The 19,109-nt window shown below is 38.4% G+C and overlaps 1 protein-coding gene across 2 annotated transcripts in view; it reads left to right on the forward strand.

Annotated features, from left to right (window-relative positions):
- Window positions 1–18,873, forward strand: part of CDH6 (cadherin 6) — a 126,959-nt gene extending 108,086 nt beyond the window's left edge. For both annotated transcript variants that reach the window (XM_061187683.1, XM_061187684.1), the window contains exons 6-12: window positions 422–609; window positions 2,629–2,882; window positions 7,807–7,943; window positions 11,200–11,321; window positions 12,382–12,499; window positions 12,633–12,884; window positions 17,756–18,873. In XM_061187683.1, coding sequence (XP_061043666.1) covers window positions 422–609; window positions 2,629–2,882; window positions 7,807–7,943; window positions 11,200–11,321; window positions 12,382–12,499; window positions 12,633–12,884; window positions 17,756–18,246 — 1,562 coding nt within the window. In that variant the 3' untranslated portion in view covers window positions 18,247–18,873. The remainder of the gene's footprint in view (window positions 1–421; window positions 610–2,628; window positions 2,883–7,806; window positions 7,944–11,199; window positions 11,322–12,381; window positions 12,500–12,632; window positions 12,885–17,755) is intronic.
- The last annotated feature ends 236 nt before the right edge of the window (window positions 18,874–19,109 follow it).

Raw genomic sequence — 19,109 nt, forward strand, 5'->3', positions numbered from 1 at the left:
ACAAAAAGAGCTCTTTTAAAGAACACCTAGTAATTGGCTTAAAGTCACAGTTCAGGTTAAATTCTTTTTTATTCTTTCTGCTAGATTACATTAACAGGGGTCTTTGCAACCTTCTGCGCCCTCCTTTCACAGTTCAGACTTTCTCACAATCACACCATAAACTTGGAAGCCTACTTACAGGACAAGAAAAGTGTTTTCCCTTTGCCACGAGACAGGTCATGAAATAGAAGAAATATTCTTAACAATCATGAAAATAAAAACATTAAGGAGCCTAGGGCACCATTAATTATTTTAAGGAAAGCACAAATCTGCCTGCATCCATGGTAATGTCTGAACGAACTGCTAGAAAATGGGTTTTGTTTTTAGTATGATGGAATGTAATTAGTCTGTGTTTGACTTATTTCTGTCTGGTGATTAATAGGTACATACCAATTTAAAACCCCTGAATCATCTCCGCCGGGTACACCAATTGGCAGGATCAAAGCCAGCGATGCCGACCTGGGAGAAAATGCTGACATTGAGTACAGCATTACAGAGGGAGAGGGGCTGGACATGTTTGATGTCATCACCGATCAGGAAACCCAGGAAGGGATTATAACTGTCAAAAAGGTAATGCATTTTTTAAAATACCACACAAATGAAGGCATTTACTTTTCTCTGATCCCCAAGTAACTGGGGGCAATTACATCTCACATGAACGTTCCTCTCAAGTCTTGTTTTGTTAATTTTCTTTTTAAGACCTAGTCTAATTACATTGAGAGTTCTTTGGTTGGCTTTCAGGGGTCCTCAATAATCTTATACATTCATTAATTCCATACTTTCAGTAAATTTTTATTAAAAACTTCCTAAGTAAATAAACAATATAAACAAATGATATACAAAAAATACATGAAATAAATAATGTAAGTGAAGAATAAATTTAAAAACAGTTCCAGACACTGTTCTAGATGCTGGAGGTGCAATAGTACATTCAACAGGATGGTCTCTCCTCTCAGGGAACTGCTCTCATGGACAAGAAAGCAAATAAACATGTATAACTACAAACTCCGTTACATGCTTTGAAGGAAGAGAATAATACAAGCAGTGATAAAGATGGTTTGAATTACAGAGGATATATAAAGACCACAAAAATAAAGTAAAAAAATTTCCTGCAAGTTCTTTAGCTACTTTTTGGAACACAATAATAAAGTTTTTATTTTCTAAATTCCTATTTTCCCCTATGTACTTATTCACTATTTAACCCCCAGAATTGTTTGGTACCACGGAGCAGTATACTAAAATATAGCAAAAATTAAAAACCAATAAACTGTGTGCTTCAAAGCTAAAAATAATATTAGTTTTGGTTACTTTTTTTAAAGATTTCACTTTTATCATGTATGGTGTAATATTTTCTCTCTCCTGTCGCATATTGTTGTATTTGCTGGTAAATATAAGCGTAAGTAGATGTAAATAAGAAGAAAAATTTTCCTCTTAAGCTTTGGATTACATGTCTTAGTATCTGGAAACACAGTAAAACATGTTTAAGTGACATTCAGATCAATGTTTTATACTATAATATAATTAGGAAGCCCATTAGTGTGCATTAACCTTTTTAATTTTCTTGGTGCCTTATCAGATTCAAACTGAAATTTTGCCTAGCCGACTAAATCACATTCACTAACGTCTTGATTAATTGTGTTTCTCGTGAGCCTTGTCATATTATCATCTAAAACTAAAAGTCAACAACAAGCATTTGGGTTCACTATGTCTCCAGAAGCAGAGATACTTCTCCTAAAGACCTCTGACAACAATGATCATTACTTTCTTTGGCAAGTAATTAGCCGGATGCCCTTATCAGGATATCACTTGGACTATTTTATCAACTCATGCCAAAAAAAACCCATTTTTAATCTATTTTATCTGAATGAAGAACAGGGAATCATGCTGCAAACCAGTGGTTCTCCATCCTGGCTGCACAGTAGAATCACTAGGGGAGGTGTTTAAAAGTATAGATTGCCATCCCCACCCCATATATTTTGGTTTAGTGGTCCAGGGTGGGGCTCAGATATTGGCAATTTTTTTAAATTAAAAAAAAAATGTTGGGCCATACCACGCAGCATGTGGGGCCGTACCACGCAGCATGTGGGATCTTAGTTCCCCGACCAGGGATCGAACCCACACCCCCTGCAGTGGAAGTGCAGTCTTAACCACTGGACTGCCAGGGAAGTCCCTTGGCAAATTTTAAGCACTCATTAGCTGTTCAATTAAAGCCAAATGTGACAACATCTGACACAGAAGGATCTACTACATATTTGCCAACCTGCCCCTGGTGAGGCTCCCTGTAGTCAAATATAAGGATTTTTTTTAAAGGGGGCCTGTTCTAGGTTCCCTCCTGCTTCTAGGTTCCCTCTCCTGCCCATCATAACTTGCACCCCTGGTGCGTGATTTCAGCCCACACTTCCATCAGGATTGTGTGGTATCTGAACTCCAATGTCTTTACCCAATATCACGCTGTGTAGTGATGTCTCAAAGCAATATGATCACTTTCATTTATCAGTGATTTGCACTAAAAATGGCTCATGCCTTTTGGCTTTCTGTGTCTTGGCTGCTTTAAATATGTCACTTCTTCCTCCCCACACCCCCCGCAAGCTCTTGGACTTTGAAAAGAAGAAAGTGTACACCCTCAAAGTGGAAGCCTCCAACCCTCACATTGAACCCCGCTTTCTCTACCTGGGTCCATTCAAAGATTCAGCCACAGTTAAAATTATGGTGGAAGATGTAGACGAGCCCCCTGTCTTCAGCAAACTGGCCTACATCCTACAAATAAGAGAAGATGCTCAGATAAATACGACAATAGGCTCAGTCACAGCCCAAGATCCAGATGCTGCCCGGAATCCTGTCAAGTAAGTACACTTCTGTGACATGTCTCTTCCATAAGTTTGTTGATTTATATTCAAATATTCACTTGTAAGTTGGAAAAGAGGAATCCCGTTTTTCCAATTAGTTTTGTCTTCCTGAAAAACTACTTTAAAGTACCTTTACTAACTCTACTCTCCTTGCTCAACATAAAATATTATTTTAGCAACGATGTAAACCTAAAAAACTCAAAATCTGGGGTGAAAAAACATAAAATGAGCTATAAGGAGGTTACTGCTTACATGGAAGTGGTACAAGGTAATGCAGCTGAATGGTCTGGGTTTTTTTTTTTTTTTTTTTTATGTCTTAGATTTGTCAGAGATTTGTGTGGAACGGAGAAAACATTTTTAACAAACAAGGGGCTGTGCTTGAAAGTCAGTTTTTCAAGTGTGGAAGAACCCACCATGTAACACTTACAGGCAGAATTATGCTCCATTTGGATGCATAATTTTTTTCTGTTGCAGACATGGATAAAAACAAGCACTGTTTCATGATATACGTCTGTGAAATCCTGGGGAAATTAAATTAGTAGAACTGAATCCAAATATATACTATGTAAGCAAGCTCTATTTTCCCTGTACTTTCCTTACACCTTCGTTGTAAATCATGTTGTAAGAAAGCCTCATTGCCCTTTGAGACCACCGCTGCTTAAGTATTCTAGAATCTTATCATGAAAGCACTGGAGTCAACAACTTTGAGCCTTTACCAGTAGCTTAGTTGACTAGATGAGAAAAGTGCTAAACCAGAATATTATTGTGTAAATTATTCCTCATAAAGAAAGTAAGCAGACTGAGAAGCTGTACCAGTGAGTCTACAGATCTATTCTGATCAGGGCACTTGCCGTGTGCCAGGCATGTTCTAGGCACTAGAGATATGACAGAGAACAGTACCAAGTCCTGATCTCATGGAGCTTACATTCTAATTGGGGAAGACAGAAATAAGCAAATGATAAATATATGCTATGTCAGGTGAAACTAAAGTGTAAGCAGTAAAATAAGACAGAGTATAGAAAACAAAGGGTATCTGGGGTACTATTTTAGATAGTGTGGTCAGGCTTGGCCTTGTTGGAAATCATCTGAGTAAAGATTTGAATGAAATGAAGGGATGAACCACACTGCTATCTGGGGGAGGAACATGCCAACAAGAGGGGAAAGCAAGGGTAAGGTCTGATATCAGAGCTGGCTTGGCAGGTAGGAGTAGAGGCCTCTGAAGCCGAGAGAGGGGCGCAGGCGGGGAGTGGCACGGTATGAGGCGACAGGGAGGTTTGGTAGGTGGTGAGTGAAGCAGGGCCTACTGGGGTTTGTAGGCGCTGGTAACCACTGGATTTTATTCTGATTGAGGTAAGAAGCCGCTGGAGAGCTTTGGGTAGAAAAGTTAACTAATCCAAAACTACTCTCTAAGAGGATCACGTTGGCTGCTGCATGAAGAATATTATTGCAGATGAAAGAGTTTGAGGCTCTAAGGCAGTCATTTTCCAACTTTTTAGCCATTGATCCCTTGAGTTCAACTTTTTAGCCATTGAGTTCAAATGAAACCTCATGGCCAGTCCCACATCTAAAACTCAAAAATGCCTGGCTTATTTTCAGGGAATAATTTTAAATCTTTGGGAAAACAGACTCTGTTGTCTTATCATTCTACTGGAATACCTGTAGACTCCTTAAATTGGATGATGGGCAACCCAAAGCAGCCACATGAGAGCCCCATGGGTCAAGTGTTCCTCTGTATACATTTAACATTATTAATAAGGAAAATGAATGACGGCCTCTGCTCGTACAACACAAATAATCTTAAGTACTTTCCCAACGTGCAGAGTTTGTTCTACTGCATAAGACAAAAATCTTAGCAAGTCAACATCAAGACCAATTTAAAAGTGCTAATGCTGGAAGTTTATAAATATGAGCTTCGGTTACCTCTTTGATCAGTCAACATGCTTTTAATTGAAAGAGATAATGTCTTCTGGGAATGTAGGCTTCATTTTTATGTCTGTTTTACTTTTTATACGAAATAGCACTTTTACCCATTGCATTTATTTTATGTTTTATTACAGGAAGTAGTTAGCTTGTCAGATTAGGTTGGCTGTCAGCTAATTTTAAAGTTTTTTCAGCCAGCCTTCCCTTGGTACATATGGATTTCATATATAGATATAGCTTTAAGGATAAAAATACACGTAGATATATTGGTATATAGATGCATATTCCAGTGGGTTTTTTTATAGGATAAACCGATTCTTATATTCAGAAATTACAACCACACATAGTTTTTGGTTATTCAAGACATAAATATTGCACAAGTAAGTGCTAGACACAATGTTAGGTGCACCATTAATACAAGAGAATTCTTCCCCCAAACAATGATTTATCATTATGTAAGCACAAATCTTTAATTCTTTAATCACATAAAATAATTTTCTTCCAACAACTTCATATCACAAGTGTCCTTTGATTTCCATGGAAGTCTTATAAAATGTCACTCTGAACACTTATTAAGAAAAATTTACATGCAAACACATTTTCTTTTCCTGACCCACAAATCTCCCTTCAGGATACAAGAGAAGACAAATTATTGAATCACAGAATATAATAAAGTTCTACGGAAAAAAACGAGGTACCTAGCAGAATGATCTGCTATAATCATGATGAGATTGGTTACCTTTTTCCTTATCAGTTATTATTACAATTAATGCGACTGGACAGTAAATTTCTGGATATAAATAGAAATTACTTTGGAAAGAAAAACAACAAACAAATGAGGCCTTGTGTGCCTCAAATGAGATATCTTTCCTAAACAATATAGACATTTTAGGTTTTCTATTAATTTTTAAATCCCCAATTAAGGAAAGAAAATAATACACAATTATGGTATTTCCTAAGTAGTCCTCTCTCTTTAAAATCAAAAGCCGCCTTCAAGTAAAAATTCCTCACCCCTTACCCTTTATTTCAAGACTTAATTGGAAAATATGATTACTTGTAAAACTTAAAACTATAGCAGGAAGAAAAGAGGCAAAGAGCAAGAAAAGATTACTGCTGTGTATAATTGTTAACAGCTTATAAAGGCAATAAGCATCATGTCTTAAACTTGACATTTTTCATGAAAGAAAAAAATGTATTTGTAGAAAATTATTAAATTCCTTACAAAGGCTATGAATACTGAGATTTCCTTTTTGGTAATTATGTCCTATAAATATTTATCATTCTCAAATTAAAAATGAAGAAAGGTATCCAGCAAGTTCAATGCAATTGGCTAAATTCTTAATAAATGTTGATTCATGACATAAATGGCAAAACAGTAGCTATTTCATCTGTTTCAACCCTTTTGATAATAAACACTAGATTTATGTAAACTGAAACTAAAATTCCAGCTTGACATATATGTATCCATTGTGAACTTCATTAATTCTATGTAAAATCAAGTTTAAATAGCCTACAATAATGGAATATATATTTTTTAGACACCTGCTAGATGACAAAAATAGATTTTATTAAGATAACATTGTTTATTATAATTCACTAGTAGTACTTTAAAACAAAATAATTAATTGAAATAGAATCTTGGAACATGGTACACTATTTGCAAGTTAGTAACAAGAGTTTTTATTAAAAGCATTCATAATGCTTTTATGTATTAAAAGCATTATGACTTTTACATAAAAGTGTATGACTAGGTAGGACATTTACTTAAAATATATTTCTACTGAGTTGACATTTTAAAATCTCCTATCATGATGTACATTTTGAGAATCCAGCTGAAATAGGCAATTTTTTGTTCATAATGGCCTTCGCATATCAACTTTCTTCTGAGTTTTCTCTTTAATGCTCCCCCCATAAAATAGGGTGTATACATATTTTCCCCTTACATATGACTATTCCAGACACTAGTAATAAATTTATAAAGAAGGTAACATTTCTCAAAGTCTACTAGTCTTTCATCAATTTCAGCGTTGAAGACTTTGTCCTGTTTTGGTTTCTAAAGCACCTCTTGGTTTTCTTTGAATTCTCCAAATTCTCCTTTATAAAGTTTTATCAAATTCCTACTCTACTCTGGGCACTGTTCTAGTCCCTGTGGGTCTCCATTCTCCCGTTCATCCTTTAAGCAACTCCATTCTTTGCATTTTTCCCCGTTCTCTTCCTAGAGAGTTGAATAGGAAATCTAGATTGTCAGTCCAGATGTTTATCTTGAGCTTCCTGAACTTTCCTCAGGCACCTCAGCCTCAGCGTATCAAAACTGGAACTTATGATCTTCCCCAAATCCTGTTCTTCACTCCTATCATTTGTGACAGCACCGTCCAACCATTCTCCGCAATTCAGCCAGTGACCTTTGTTAAGCATGAGTTAGATGGTGACACTCCTCTGCTTAAAATCCATTGGCAGATCCACATCAAGTTCAAATAAACTCCAACTCCTCCTCACAGACAGCCCATCCTTCTACAATCCCGACTGTGGATCTCTCCGCAAGCTCATCTGCTATTTCCCTCTCCAGATTCGCTAACCTCAGCCACATTAACCATCTTTTGCTTTTTCAACATAACGATTTTTTAAATAAAATGGATAATAGAAAAATAGCCAATAACCCTACTTATGCACACACACACACATTAAAGTCCTAACCAAATGTCTAAAAACTTAAGTTAAAATGTAACAATTACTATATAAACTTGATCTAAATTACATTTTTTAAAAATGAAACTTTAGTAATGATACTCAAAATCATACAACTTGTCTAGTGGGTATACTATTAAGACCTCAATTGTAAAGAAATAATTTATCAGAATATTTTGCTTAATATTAAGTTACCGATATTCAAATACATGCTACAGGTAGAAAAAAATTCATGTAACATTTTCTGGGAATAGTTTTAGGATGTGAGAATAGCAAATCAAAGAAAACCGTTCTAAATTCTGCTCTGCATTATCAGGTATTCTGTTGATCGACACACAGATATGGACAGAATATTCAACATCGATTCTGGAAATGGTTCAATTTTTACATCGAAACTTCTTGACCGAGAAACATTGCTGTGGCACAACATTACAGTGATAGCAACAGAGATCAGTAAGTCCACCCTTTTACCACTGCTGTCCCTGATTGACAGAGAGAGCATCTCCACAAGGGCTAGTGAAATGCGGCTGAAACTCGTCACCGTGTATTGATGATCCCACTCGATACTTACTGAGGGAAAGAGCTCTGTAATGATTTGCACTAATGTTTCTTATAGACACGTGTTGGTTCGTTCCTAAATGCAGAAGCAACTGTGGAAGTTCTGCAGTTTGGGAACAATAAAACAGGAATGCATCTCTCAACCTAGGTTGAATTGGTACATGTTGGATTTGATTCCAAAAAGCTTATAAATCAGAACATTACAGAAGCAGCTAAAAGAAGTAGGCTCACAGACGTTGTGTGTGTGTAGCCGGGAGGAGGGGTTGGGATCAAGTATATTCTAAAATGTAGGCATTGTTTAGAAATCTTTTGGATAGTCATCCTTTAGCTTTCTGTAGAATGTCTGTTTCAAAATTGTTACAGAATTAAGAGATATAAATTGTAACTTTTTCATGGTACACCAAAGTGACTAATACTAATCATCAATACTAATCAACACAATGTTTAGAAAGAATTTTATGGCAGTCCCCATGAAATTTAAGGCAGAGAAAAATAGGGCCAAAGGAATACTTAAAATAAAATGGTTATATACAGTGAAAACTGTGTAATGTAAACACAATGTATAGACCTAAGTAGATGAAAGAAAAAGGACCTTTAAAATAGCATTTAAATGTTTGAAAATAGGCTTCTAAATTATAGCTCATTTTTTAGTTTTTGTTTTTGATTTTAAAAGTTCAAACATTTTTAGCTCAGTGGGGTATCTAGTGTGAAATACTCCATATCAAATGGTATAATACAGTAATATTCTTTGTCAACATAACTCATGAGATTTGAAGTGACTGAAAGATATTGAATAGAATAACAAATAACCAACGTGGACAAAATGAAGCATTGCTTTCTGATAGTGATAAGAACTCCTTATTATAAATTTGTTAGGTAGGAATTTGATTTTCAGAATTTATGTGGACTAATGTGGATACCAATGACAGAGAATACTTAAAGCTTTAAAATTACAAAATTATTTCCCACTGAAAAGATCATTTTTTTTTTTAATTTATTTATTTATTTTTGGCCGTGTTGGGTCTTCGTTTCTGTGCGAGGGCTTTCTCTAGTTGCGGCGAGAGGGGGCCACTCTTCATCGCGGTGCGCAGGCTTTTCACTGTCGTGGCCGCTCTTGTTGCGGAGCACGGGCTCCAGACGCGCAGGCTCAGTAATTGTGGCTCACGGGCCTAGTTGCTCCGCGGCATGTGGGATCTTGCCAGACCAGGGCTCGAACCCGTGTCCCCTGCATTGGCAGGCAGATTCTCAACCACTGCGCCACCAGGGAAGCCCCTGAAAAGATCATTTTTTATAACATCATGAAATTTTATTTTTTACTGTAGTCATCTCATGTGTATTTTAAACTTTGTACCTAAAAATTTCTGTTTTTAAGATTTAATGTTTCTAGGATATCTTTGAAAGTACTAGTGATAAAGATCTTTTAAAACTTCGTCTTCGAGCTTCCCTGGGGGCGCAGTGGTTGAGAGTCTGCCTGCCAATGCAGGGGACACGGGTTCGAGCCCTGGTCTGGGAGGATCTCACATGCCACGGAGCAACTGGGCCCGTGAGCCACAACTACTGAGCCTGTGCGTCTGGAGCCTGTGCTCCGCAACAAGAGAGGCCGCGATAATGAGAGGCCCGCGCACCGCACCGCGATGAAGAGTGGCCCCTGCTTGCCGCAACTAGAGAAAGCCCTCGCACAGAAACGAAGACCCAACACAGCCAAAAATAAATAAATAAAATTTAAAAAGCCAGCAGGGTATCACTGAATTAATCAGGTGTAAGAAATGGAGCAGTGACAAAAAACTGTGGAGAACAATGTTAAAATCTTTAAAAAAAAAAAAAAAAAAAACTTCATCTTCTGCAGCTCTAACTTGGGAAGAATAATGTGAGCAAAATTTTAGATGCAAAGGAGCCTAAGAATCTTATTGTCCAAACTTCTTAACTACCTTTGATGCCAAGAGCCAAGAGCTTGTATTAAACCAACTCTCTCTCACTCCAGGGCCATTGCACTTGCCATTTCCTCTACCTCGAGAGCCGGAAATATTCACATGGCTTAATCCTTCTCTTCATTCATATCTCTATGCAAATGGCATCTCATCAGAGAAGCCAACCCTGGTCATCCCATACAAAGCAGCACCTCCATCTCTCTCCAGTCCCTTTTACCTGTTTAATTTCTCCATAGCATTTGCCATCTGGCACATTGTATATTTATGTGTTTACAGTTTGCCTACCCCCATAAAAACAATGCTCCAGGAAGCAGGATCTTTGTTATGTTCCCCATGTGTCCCAGCACCCTGAATAGTGGCTGGCACAAGTTAGATATTAGTTGCTCATTAAATATTTATGAAGTGAACAAACAAATAGACATGAGTGAAGTGGGTGAAGAAACCTGAGGTAAGAGACTCCAGCTCCTGATTCTTAGAACAGGAATCTGCCTTCCATACTACTCAGGAGATTATCAGAGATGACAGCCGAAATACTTCATTTATCTCAGGTCTTCAAACACTGATTCTGCTCTATCATTATCCTAGATGAACAGCCTAGGCTTTGGAGTCAGACAGACCCAAGTTTGAGTCTAGGCTCCAGTCCTTACTATCTCTGTGAATATGGACAAGTTACCTAACTTCTCTGTGTCTCATCTATAATATGATGTGTTTCCTCATCTATAATATGGGGGCAATAATTATATTTATCTCAGAAGTTTATAAGGATTAAATAAAATATAACAAAGTGCTCAGCACAATGTCCAGCTCTCAAACTAAAAAACTAAGACCATTAACAATCATTATTGTCCCATCCTTTTTCCTTCTGCCCACATTTTTCCCATCTGCCTACTTCCTTGGCTTCGTTTAAAATATGCTTCTAAAATTCCTTTTCTGGAGAGCTTTTCTTTATTTTGTGTTACTCTGGGGTTTGTTATAACAGTTGCAGTGTACCAATAGAAGTAGCTTTGTCTCCTAGATATTTCCATCAGGTGTATCCAACTCCAGAAGTACCAAACAATCTAATTCTCCTTTTTTGTGACTATGATGATACATAATGCACTGTGGTACTCACAGGAGCCTTGGGGAATCTATGTATGAATGAGAAAGGAGTGAGTAACCATCATCTAAAGGGGACTGGCCATCAACATATAAATGCCTATTCCTTTCTTTTTGGCATTTTGCAGATAATCCAAAGCAAAGCAGCCGAGTACCACTGTATATTAAAGTTCTAGATGTCAATGACAACCCTCCAGAATTTGCTGAATTCTATGAAACGTTTGTCTGTGAAAAAGCAAAAGCAGATCAGGTGAGTTTCATAAGAAAGTAAATTAATTAACTCAGATTAATTTAGATGTTCTAATAATTCAGATGATACACAGAGCTGAGGGCAAGTTTTGAATTATCTATGAAATAAATGCCAACAAAATTATTACTATAAATAAGAACCAGGATGAATGTTTAACTTGCATAAGAGGACAAATAGTTTTTAAGAACGGGAAGTTCATCAGTCTCAAAGACTGATGCTGATCCCAAATCAGTCTTAAGTTTTGATATAAAATAGATTAGTCACAGCTTTATTGGAAAAATCTTTATTGGTGAGCAGATACTTTTAATTGCCATATATACTGGAAAGTAAAAGCTAGAACATATTTTACAATTGCCTATAATTCATAGTTTCACTTACTTACATTGCCCATCTGTACAAGTAGTACAAATTCATGAATGTTTTACTGTTTTACACATTTGTCCCCACCTGAAATCGGTCTTTTCTGCCAGTGATATAAAAACTATGTTACAGTTTGTCAAAATAGAAGTGCACTGTTAAAATGCATGTTAAAATGGGAAGCTGAAGTTGTGTGTTTTATATTCAAACTAGCTTTTTTTGCAGGTTGATGGCTTATGTATATGCCAAGATTGCATTTCTAAGCAGGCTGTCCAAAGAGTGCCTCCATTTACTTAAGTTGCAATATTGTCATAGGTCATTGTGATATTTTATAGCTTGGTATCGCTCTAGGGCCATGTTTCTCAACCCAGGTGATATTGCCCCCCAGGGGACATTTGGCAATGTCTGGGGGACATTTCTGATTGTCACAAGAAAGAGGGTACTGCTGGTTTGAAGGGAGGAGACCAGGCTTGCTGCTAAAAATGCTACAGTGCACAGGACAGCTCCACAAGAAAGTATTGTCCCTGGCTCTATTTCCAGCCTATTAGTTCTTTGCATACAGTGGATTCATTGTAAATTTTCTAGAGGCTATCATTTTAAAAGTAAAATTAGAAGTCATTTGATCAAGCCATTTACTGCAAAACTGTAAGAAACACTTTTGAGTTAGCAAAACTTGATGGAAGCTTTATGGTTTTAATTTTAGTTGATTCAGACCATACGAGCCGTTGACAAGGATGACCCTTACAGCGGGCACCAATTCTCGTTCTCTTTGGCCCCAGAAGCAGCCAGTGGCTCAAACTTTACCATTCAAGACAACAAAGGTAAATGAGCCCAAGTTGCCTTGTCTGTCTATATATCTATATCTGCATCTATTATCTGTCTACTCCCATCACAATGGATCCAATATATAACGTGGTTTCCACTTCCATTCACCACTTTGCTTTCCGGTTCCAGACAACACAGCGGGAATCTTAACTCGGAAAAATGGCTATAATAGACACGAGATGAGCACCTATCTCCTGCCTGTGGTCATATCAGACAATGACTACCCAGTCCAAAGCAGCACTGGGACAGTGACTGTCCGGGTCTGTGCGTGTGACCACCAAGGGAACATGCAGTCCTGCCACGCGGAGGCCCTCGTCCACCCCACGGGGCTGAGCACGGGGGCTTTGGTTGCCATCCTGCTGTGCATCGTGACCCTACTAGGTAAACTGCTTCTCCCTGCATCCTATCTCCCCATGCTGAGGGGCACACACTGTTACTGTGGCTCTCTAGATTTATCCGCCTCCCCCAGTAAGGCATACAGCCCGATCTAGGTGAGTAGAGTTATGTGCTGAGAATCTTATGTTGTTCACCCATGAACTAGTTTTTGCTTGAAAATGGCTTTGGAGAATGAACAGCTGTGAAACTTGCCCATGTCTTTCCCTACCCAGGGAGTCATTCCACCAAAAGAATCTCTTTTCTATCAGACTGGGAATGAATCACAGGGGGATTTGAGGGCAATATAAATATGCCCTTTCCATTTCATTTGTTGTTTAATATTTAACCTGGCAAACGTTAAATTTTCAAAGAACAAAAGTCATTGGGCATGGGGTATGTGATGAAGGCCATTTCTACAAAGGTAAAGTTTAAAGATCAATGGGAAAGTGGAAAGAGAAATGTGATGACTTTTTTTTTTCTCATACAGGAGAATAAATAGTGGTGAAATTTTCTTTAACTCAGAAAACTTATTTGGATCCACCCACTTAAATAACTACCTTCTTAGCATTGCTCTCTGATTGCCACATGAACAATGTCTATTATTTCTCAGACTCTCAATAATAAATAACTTTTGTGACTAAGGAAATAAATCTGCAACCTAAAAGAAATGAATGTAATAAAAGTGAAAATCAAGATCTAACGGTGATTCAAAGATCACCAAGATCTTTGGTGATTTCAAATTTCCTTTGAAATTCAAAAATTTCAAAGGAAATTTTTACTCCCAGCCAACTAATTAAGTGCACAAGTTGAGCTCAAAATGCTCCAAAGTCCCTTGACTGTTGTGAACTAAGAAATCAAATGTTAGCTAATGCAGCCCTTCGAAAAAAAAAGTTAAGATTTGAGAAGGTTGCCTACACCATGGGGGAAAAAAGTAAGCCAGAGTTAACCCGGATTTCACAGAGGGAGAAAAACTCCTTTTTAAAAAATGACAATATAGTGACTTCGAAAAGAGGAAAGGAAAACCTCCATTTCTCCAAGAAGAGAAAGCCTAGGAATCCCTGTTCAAGAGTTTCACGTTCCAGATCAACTCTGCTAATTATAACAGAGTCTTGAAACTCGGCTAAAGAACTGTGAATCTCTTTGTCAGATAAGATTTGGGGGAAGTATTTTAAGATATGAGGATAAATAAAAACTGACTGTATGCAAAGGCAAATCAGTGTTCTAATGGTGTGAGTCTGTAAAAATTGTTTTCCAAGAGAAAGATATGAATATTCTTTTTGATAAAAAAAGAGGTTATTTTTAGAAGGGCTAGACTGGCATGCCATACTCAGGTAGAATTCCATGGACTCATGATCTACGGAGGAAGAGCCAGCCTTCATCTCATAGAGGTCATGCTTCCCTTCCCTCATCATCTACCCACTTTGTCCTCCCCCTTAGTTTCCTTCTAACCAGCTCCCTATGTCCTCTCTTTTCATCTTTTCCCTGCAGTGAATTCACTGTCTCCTCATTACTTCTAATTTGCCTCAGTGTTTTCCACATCTTGTCTAGTCTCTTTGGAATTCTGTACCTAATTAAAAAGGAGAAAAATGGGATCTAATCTTTACTAGGCTCACAGCATGGGCTAGACACTGGGCAAGATGCTTTACAAATGTCTTTCTCACTTAATCCTCAGAACCATCTAGTCTATATTTATCTGCATCTTACATATGAAAACTGAGGCCCCAGGGTGTGAAGCCAAGTTACACAGCTAACAGGTGGTAGAGCTAAGTTCCAAAAGCAGGTCTTTACCCTGCCGACCCCTGGTGCTTCCACACTGTACTCTATTTTCTCCATGAACTTATAGAATGCAGTGTAACTTTCAGGCTGAAAGAGAGCTCGAACTAAAAATGAGACCGTTGAAGAAAGTGGCAGCAAACCGGAGAGTGGGTAAGAGAAGGAAAGCCACATTGATATAGGAGGAAATCTGCCGTCAAGAAAGTGGATCATGTGGCATCTGTTGTTTTTGTCAATAAAGCAACAGTAAAAACAACTACTACATCTCGTGCTTCTTTGGTGCTTTAGAGTTGGCATAATAACTTTCACACTGGGCACTGTGTTATTGCTTCTCTTTTACAGAGAAGGAAACTGACTTAGAAAGATCAGATCGTTTAAGTGAACCTAGATCTGCTGATCTCAGATGCCTTGCTACCTTCCAGTTTTATGATGGGATTTGAACACAAATTTGTCCAAGCACCCTGGCCCCAAATATCTCACTGCTGTCCTCTGGCCTCAAGGGGGTAGAGAAAAGGAAAGGGCTCAGTTACAGAGAAGACAGCATTTTACTTTCTCAGAGTGTTTTTGTTCCATGTGCTTAGAACTCACATTTTCGGTTTATAAAAGTTAGCTTTGAAAAAGATCTTCCTTTTAGACAGTTACACCCTCAAGAAATTCTGTTCAGATGTGCATTGGGCCAATAAGAAAAGATATAGGCAGTTGTAACAGTAGGAGAATTAGGCAGTGCACAAATGCCTTTAAATTACTGAATGCGCCCTCTGTCTTCTAGACAATTGCACTTTCAGGTGTGCACAGGAGTAAAAGACAAGATATAGGCAACTTAAGCTGGGGAAAAATCAGGAAGTGATAAATGCCTGCTATCTTGCCTTAAATGTTGGAATGAACCTGCGTCCATCATAATTTATTTCTTTGAGCGACAGTTAGCTTGATTCTATTCTCTATCCCAAAGGCTGTCCTTACTTACAACCCTCTGTTTTGCAAATCCGCGTCACACTGGAAACCAGCATAAAAGGTAGATTAAGAGCATCCCTCCACCCAAAGCCATGCAATTTTCCACCCACCTGGACCCCCGGGTAAAGTGAAGGAGTACAAAGCATCCACAGCCCCATTTGACATGGCCCTTCCTACTCCTCTCCTCTCCCCGGCACCTTACACGCTCCAGGCACACTTCCACTCCGTGGCCTTCCTCCTAGCTCTGTCCTCTTCTCCAGATAGTTCCTTGGATAACTCCTCGTCTCTTTGCTCAAATGTTACTTCCTCAATGATGCAGTCTCCCCCCAAAAAATATATACAGCCCCTCAAACGTACACGGAAGTCTTTCCCATGCTCCTTACTCTGCCCTACTTTTTCTTGTTTCCATTGCACTTATCACCTTCTAATAATTTCCTTATTCATGACATACATTGTTTTTTTCTGTCTCTATCCGCCACCCCACCACCACCACCCCTGCCTCCCTTTTTCAGACAGGCTCTTGATCTTTTTTTTTCATTGATAATGCTTAGAACTATACCTCACACAGAGTTGGCACTAAATAAATATTTATTGAATAAACAAATAAATACCCTGAATGAAAGGGATAAATGAGGCATCAGGAGCAAAAGAAAATGTGTACCGTTACACAACCGCATGCTTGAAAACAGCAAAATTGCATATCCTTTAGAAATAGTCTACAATCCAAACATGCTTCAAAGCATGGTAATTAAGAATACAGGCTTTTTAGTCTGACTGACCTGGATTTCAATTGTTTGTACACGTGACATCTCTAAACCTCAATTTCCTCTTATGTAAAATGGAGTTATAATGATGGTACCTACTTTGTAAGACTATTATGATAATTAAATTCGATTCGGTATGTAAAGCACTTAGCACAGTGCGTGGCACATAGAACTATCTCGATAGATCACTAATTATTAATACTATTAACATCTGCAATGTTAAATATATAGACACCTGGGTGTGCCTATATCCATTAATATAGAGATAGATATACACATCCACCAAAAGCCATTGTTCTGTAATTCTTATTGTGATAATTCAATTTGCTTGGCTCATAAAAACTGGACCATGTTATGGATGAGAGAGTAAAGAGATGTTACTGGTACTAATCTCCCATGGACAACCCCAGGTTAACAATGCATTTTCTGCCCTGGATGGCTGTTTTCTCTCTAAGCTGTCAGTATGTTTTCACTTTCCCATCCATGTGTTCATTCGTAGATGTGTCTCTTTACAGGTAGCCAGCTGTTTTCTACCCAACCAGCTATGAAGAAACATCAGGAGCTGTTTAAACATAGTTCTTGCTTTGCCTCTAATCCGAATTAGGAAAAATCAATAGAACGAACATTCTGGTCAACAAACTTACAGAACATGAAACTCTGAGAGATTTTTTAAGTTCCCACTTAAATGTGTTTATTTTGTTTAGCCTAAACACAGATAATCTGGCATGTGCACTATTACCTGCCCCCTTCAAACTGGCTGATCTTGAAGTCCAAAACAGCTTTCTGAATTGTATCTGGGTCTCTGCAGGTATTACCTGTACTTATATGTAAGAAAGGTATCCAGACATCCACATCTCTACTTTGGGTTTTAAACTACCTTTATACTTTTCTCGGGAAAAAAAAGAAGGCATCAGTGCAAAAGTTATTTTAGAAGTGGAGTTATGCAAACCCTTCAACACATCCCTGAAGGTGCCAGCCTTGTGCTTATAAACAGTTTCAGAGCATTTCAGGTGTTCAGCATAATTTTCACTCATTGCAGTACTCTCACTGTGTTTGAGCTCTTTTTTATTATTATTATTATTATTTTCCTTACCTTGAAACTAGTCTGCCATTTCAAAGCAAGAAGGAACTACTGACAAAACATGAAAGTGTTTTATCCTCTACTTAAATCCTAACTTTCTTTCAAATAGTTACTCGATTTGGGGGTGGGAGAGGGTCCTGGTTTGATCATGCGTGGAGGCACGTGCAACCTTAAGGAAGCAAAAGTTGAGTCTCGAGTAGTTTCCTCGAAAACTTTGAAAACTTCACTTTGGAGCAGTGTTTCTTCCTGACGTTAATTGGTCGGCAAATTAACTTTCCCTTCCCTTGCTGTTTTGTTTCTGCTTCCAGTGACAGTGGTGTTGTTTGCAGCTCTCAGGCGACAGCGGAAAAAAGAACCTTTGATCATTTCCAAAGAGGACATCAGAGACAACATTGTCAGTTACAACGACGAAGGTGGGGGAGAGGAGGACACCCAGGCCTTTGATATCGGCACCCTAAGGAATCCCGAAGCCATAGAGGACAGCAAATTACGCAGGGACATTGTGCCCGAAGCCCTTTTTCTACCCCGACGGACTCCAGCAGCTTGTGATAACACCGACGTCCGAGATTTCATTAACCAAAGGTTAAAGGAAAATGACACGGACCCCACTGCCCCGCCCTACGACTCCTTGGCCACCTTCGCCTACGAGGGTACCGGCTCGGTGGCCGATTCCCTGAGCTCGCTGGAGTCGGTGACCACGGATGGAGACCAGGACTACGATTACCTTAGTGACTGGGGGCCTCGGTTCAAAAAGCTCGCAGATATGTACGGAGGGGTGGGCAGTGACAAGGACTCCTGATATGTTGCCTTTTTCATTTTCCAGTATGACACTGAAACATGTGAAGTGGCTATTTCCTTCTATTTATCCACCGCTCTGTGAAGGGTTCTCTGTTCTACCCATTCCAAAAGTCAATGGCTGCAGTCCGTGCGGATCCAATGTCAGAGACTTTTTTTCTAGTACACTTTTATGAGCTTCTGAGAGGCAAATGTTTATTTTTTAGTGCATCCAGTTAACCATGTCAGTCCAACAGGCACCGTGCTGGAGGAGAGTCTGGGGAGTAATCTTTTCCCCTGTTCTCTTAGTGCAGGTTTGGAACATGCTCAATTTCACTGGCCTGGTCTCTTACTACATTGCATTGACTCAAGGTCAGCTGACTGCTCTGTACATTTCACATGCTAATGGGATAAGGGATTATACTTTATAAAAATATAGTTTTAGTTAAAGAAATGAAGGAGGAACCACTGTTCCTGGTATATCAGCTCACAAGGAGATGATGAACTATATATGGGTGTGTATTTCTGTCACAAAGAATTTAAAATGATATTTGCCAGTCCTGTTTATCCTTCATGATCTTTTTCTGGCACCGATGACTATTCAAAACATCAGATCCACCAGTGTTTTGAGATGCGCCTTCTTCTTTAGGAAATGATGCCAATTAAATGGTAACATTCAAAGGTAACCAAAAAAAAAAAATCTTAATAAGACCTCATTCCTTGCCACTGACTCATAATTTGTTATATATTAGACATACAAAAGTTTGCCCTTGCACCATATAAAGGGAAAAGAAAAATAGCTAATAAATGTTAACAAAGGAAATATTTAGCATATTTTAAAGTTTGGGCCACCAAATGTATCATGGATCACTTGAAATTATTTCAGCC

Source organism: Eubalaena glacialis, chromosome 4 (assembly GCF_028564815.1).
Source record: "Eubalaena glacialis isolate mEubGla1 chromosome 4, mEubGla1.1.hap2.+ XY, whole genome shotgun sequence".
NCBI lineage: Eukaryota > Metazoa > Chordata > Mammalia > Artiodactyla > Balaenidae > Eubalaena > Eubalaena glacialis.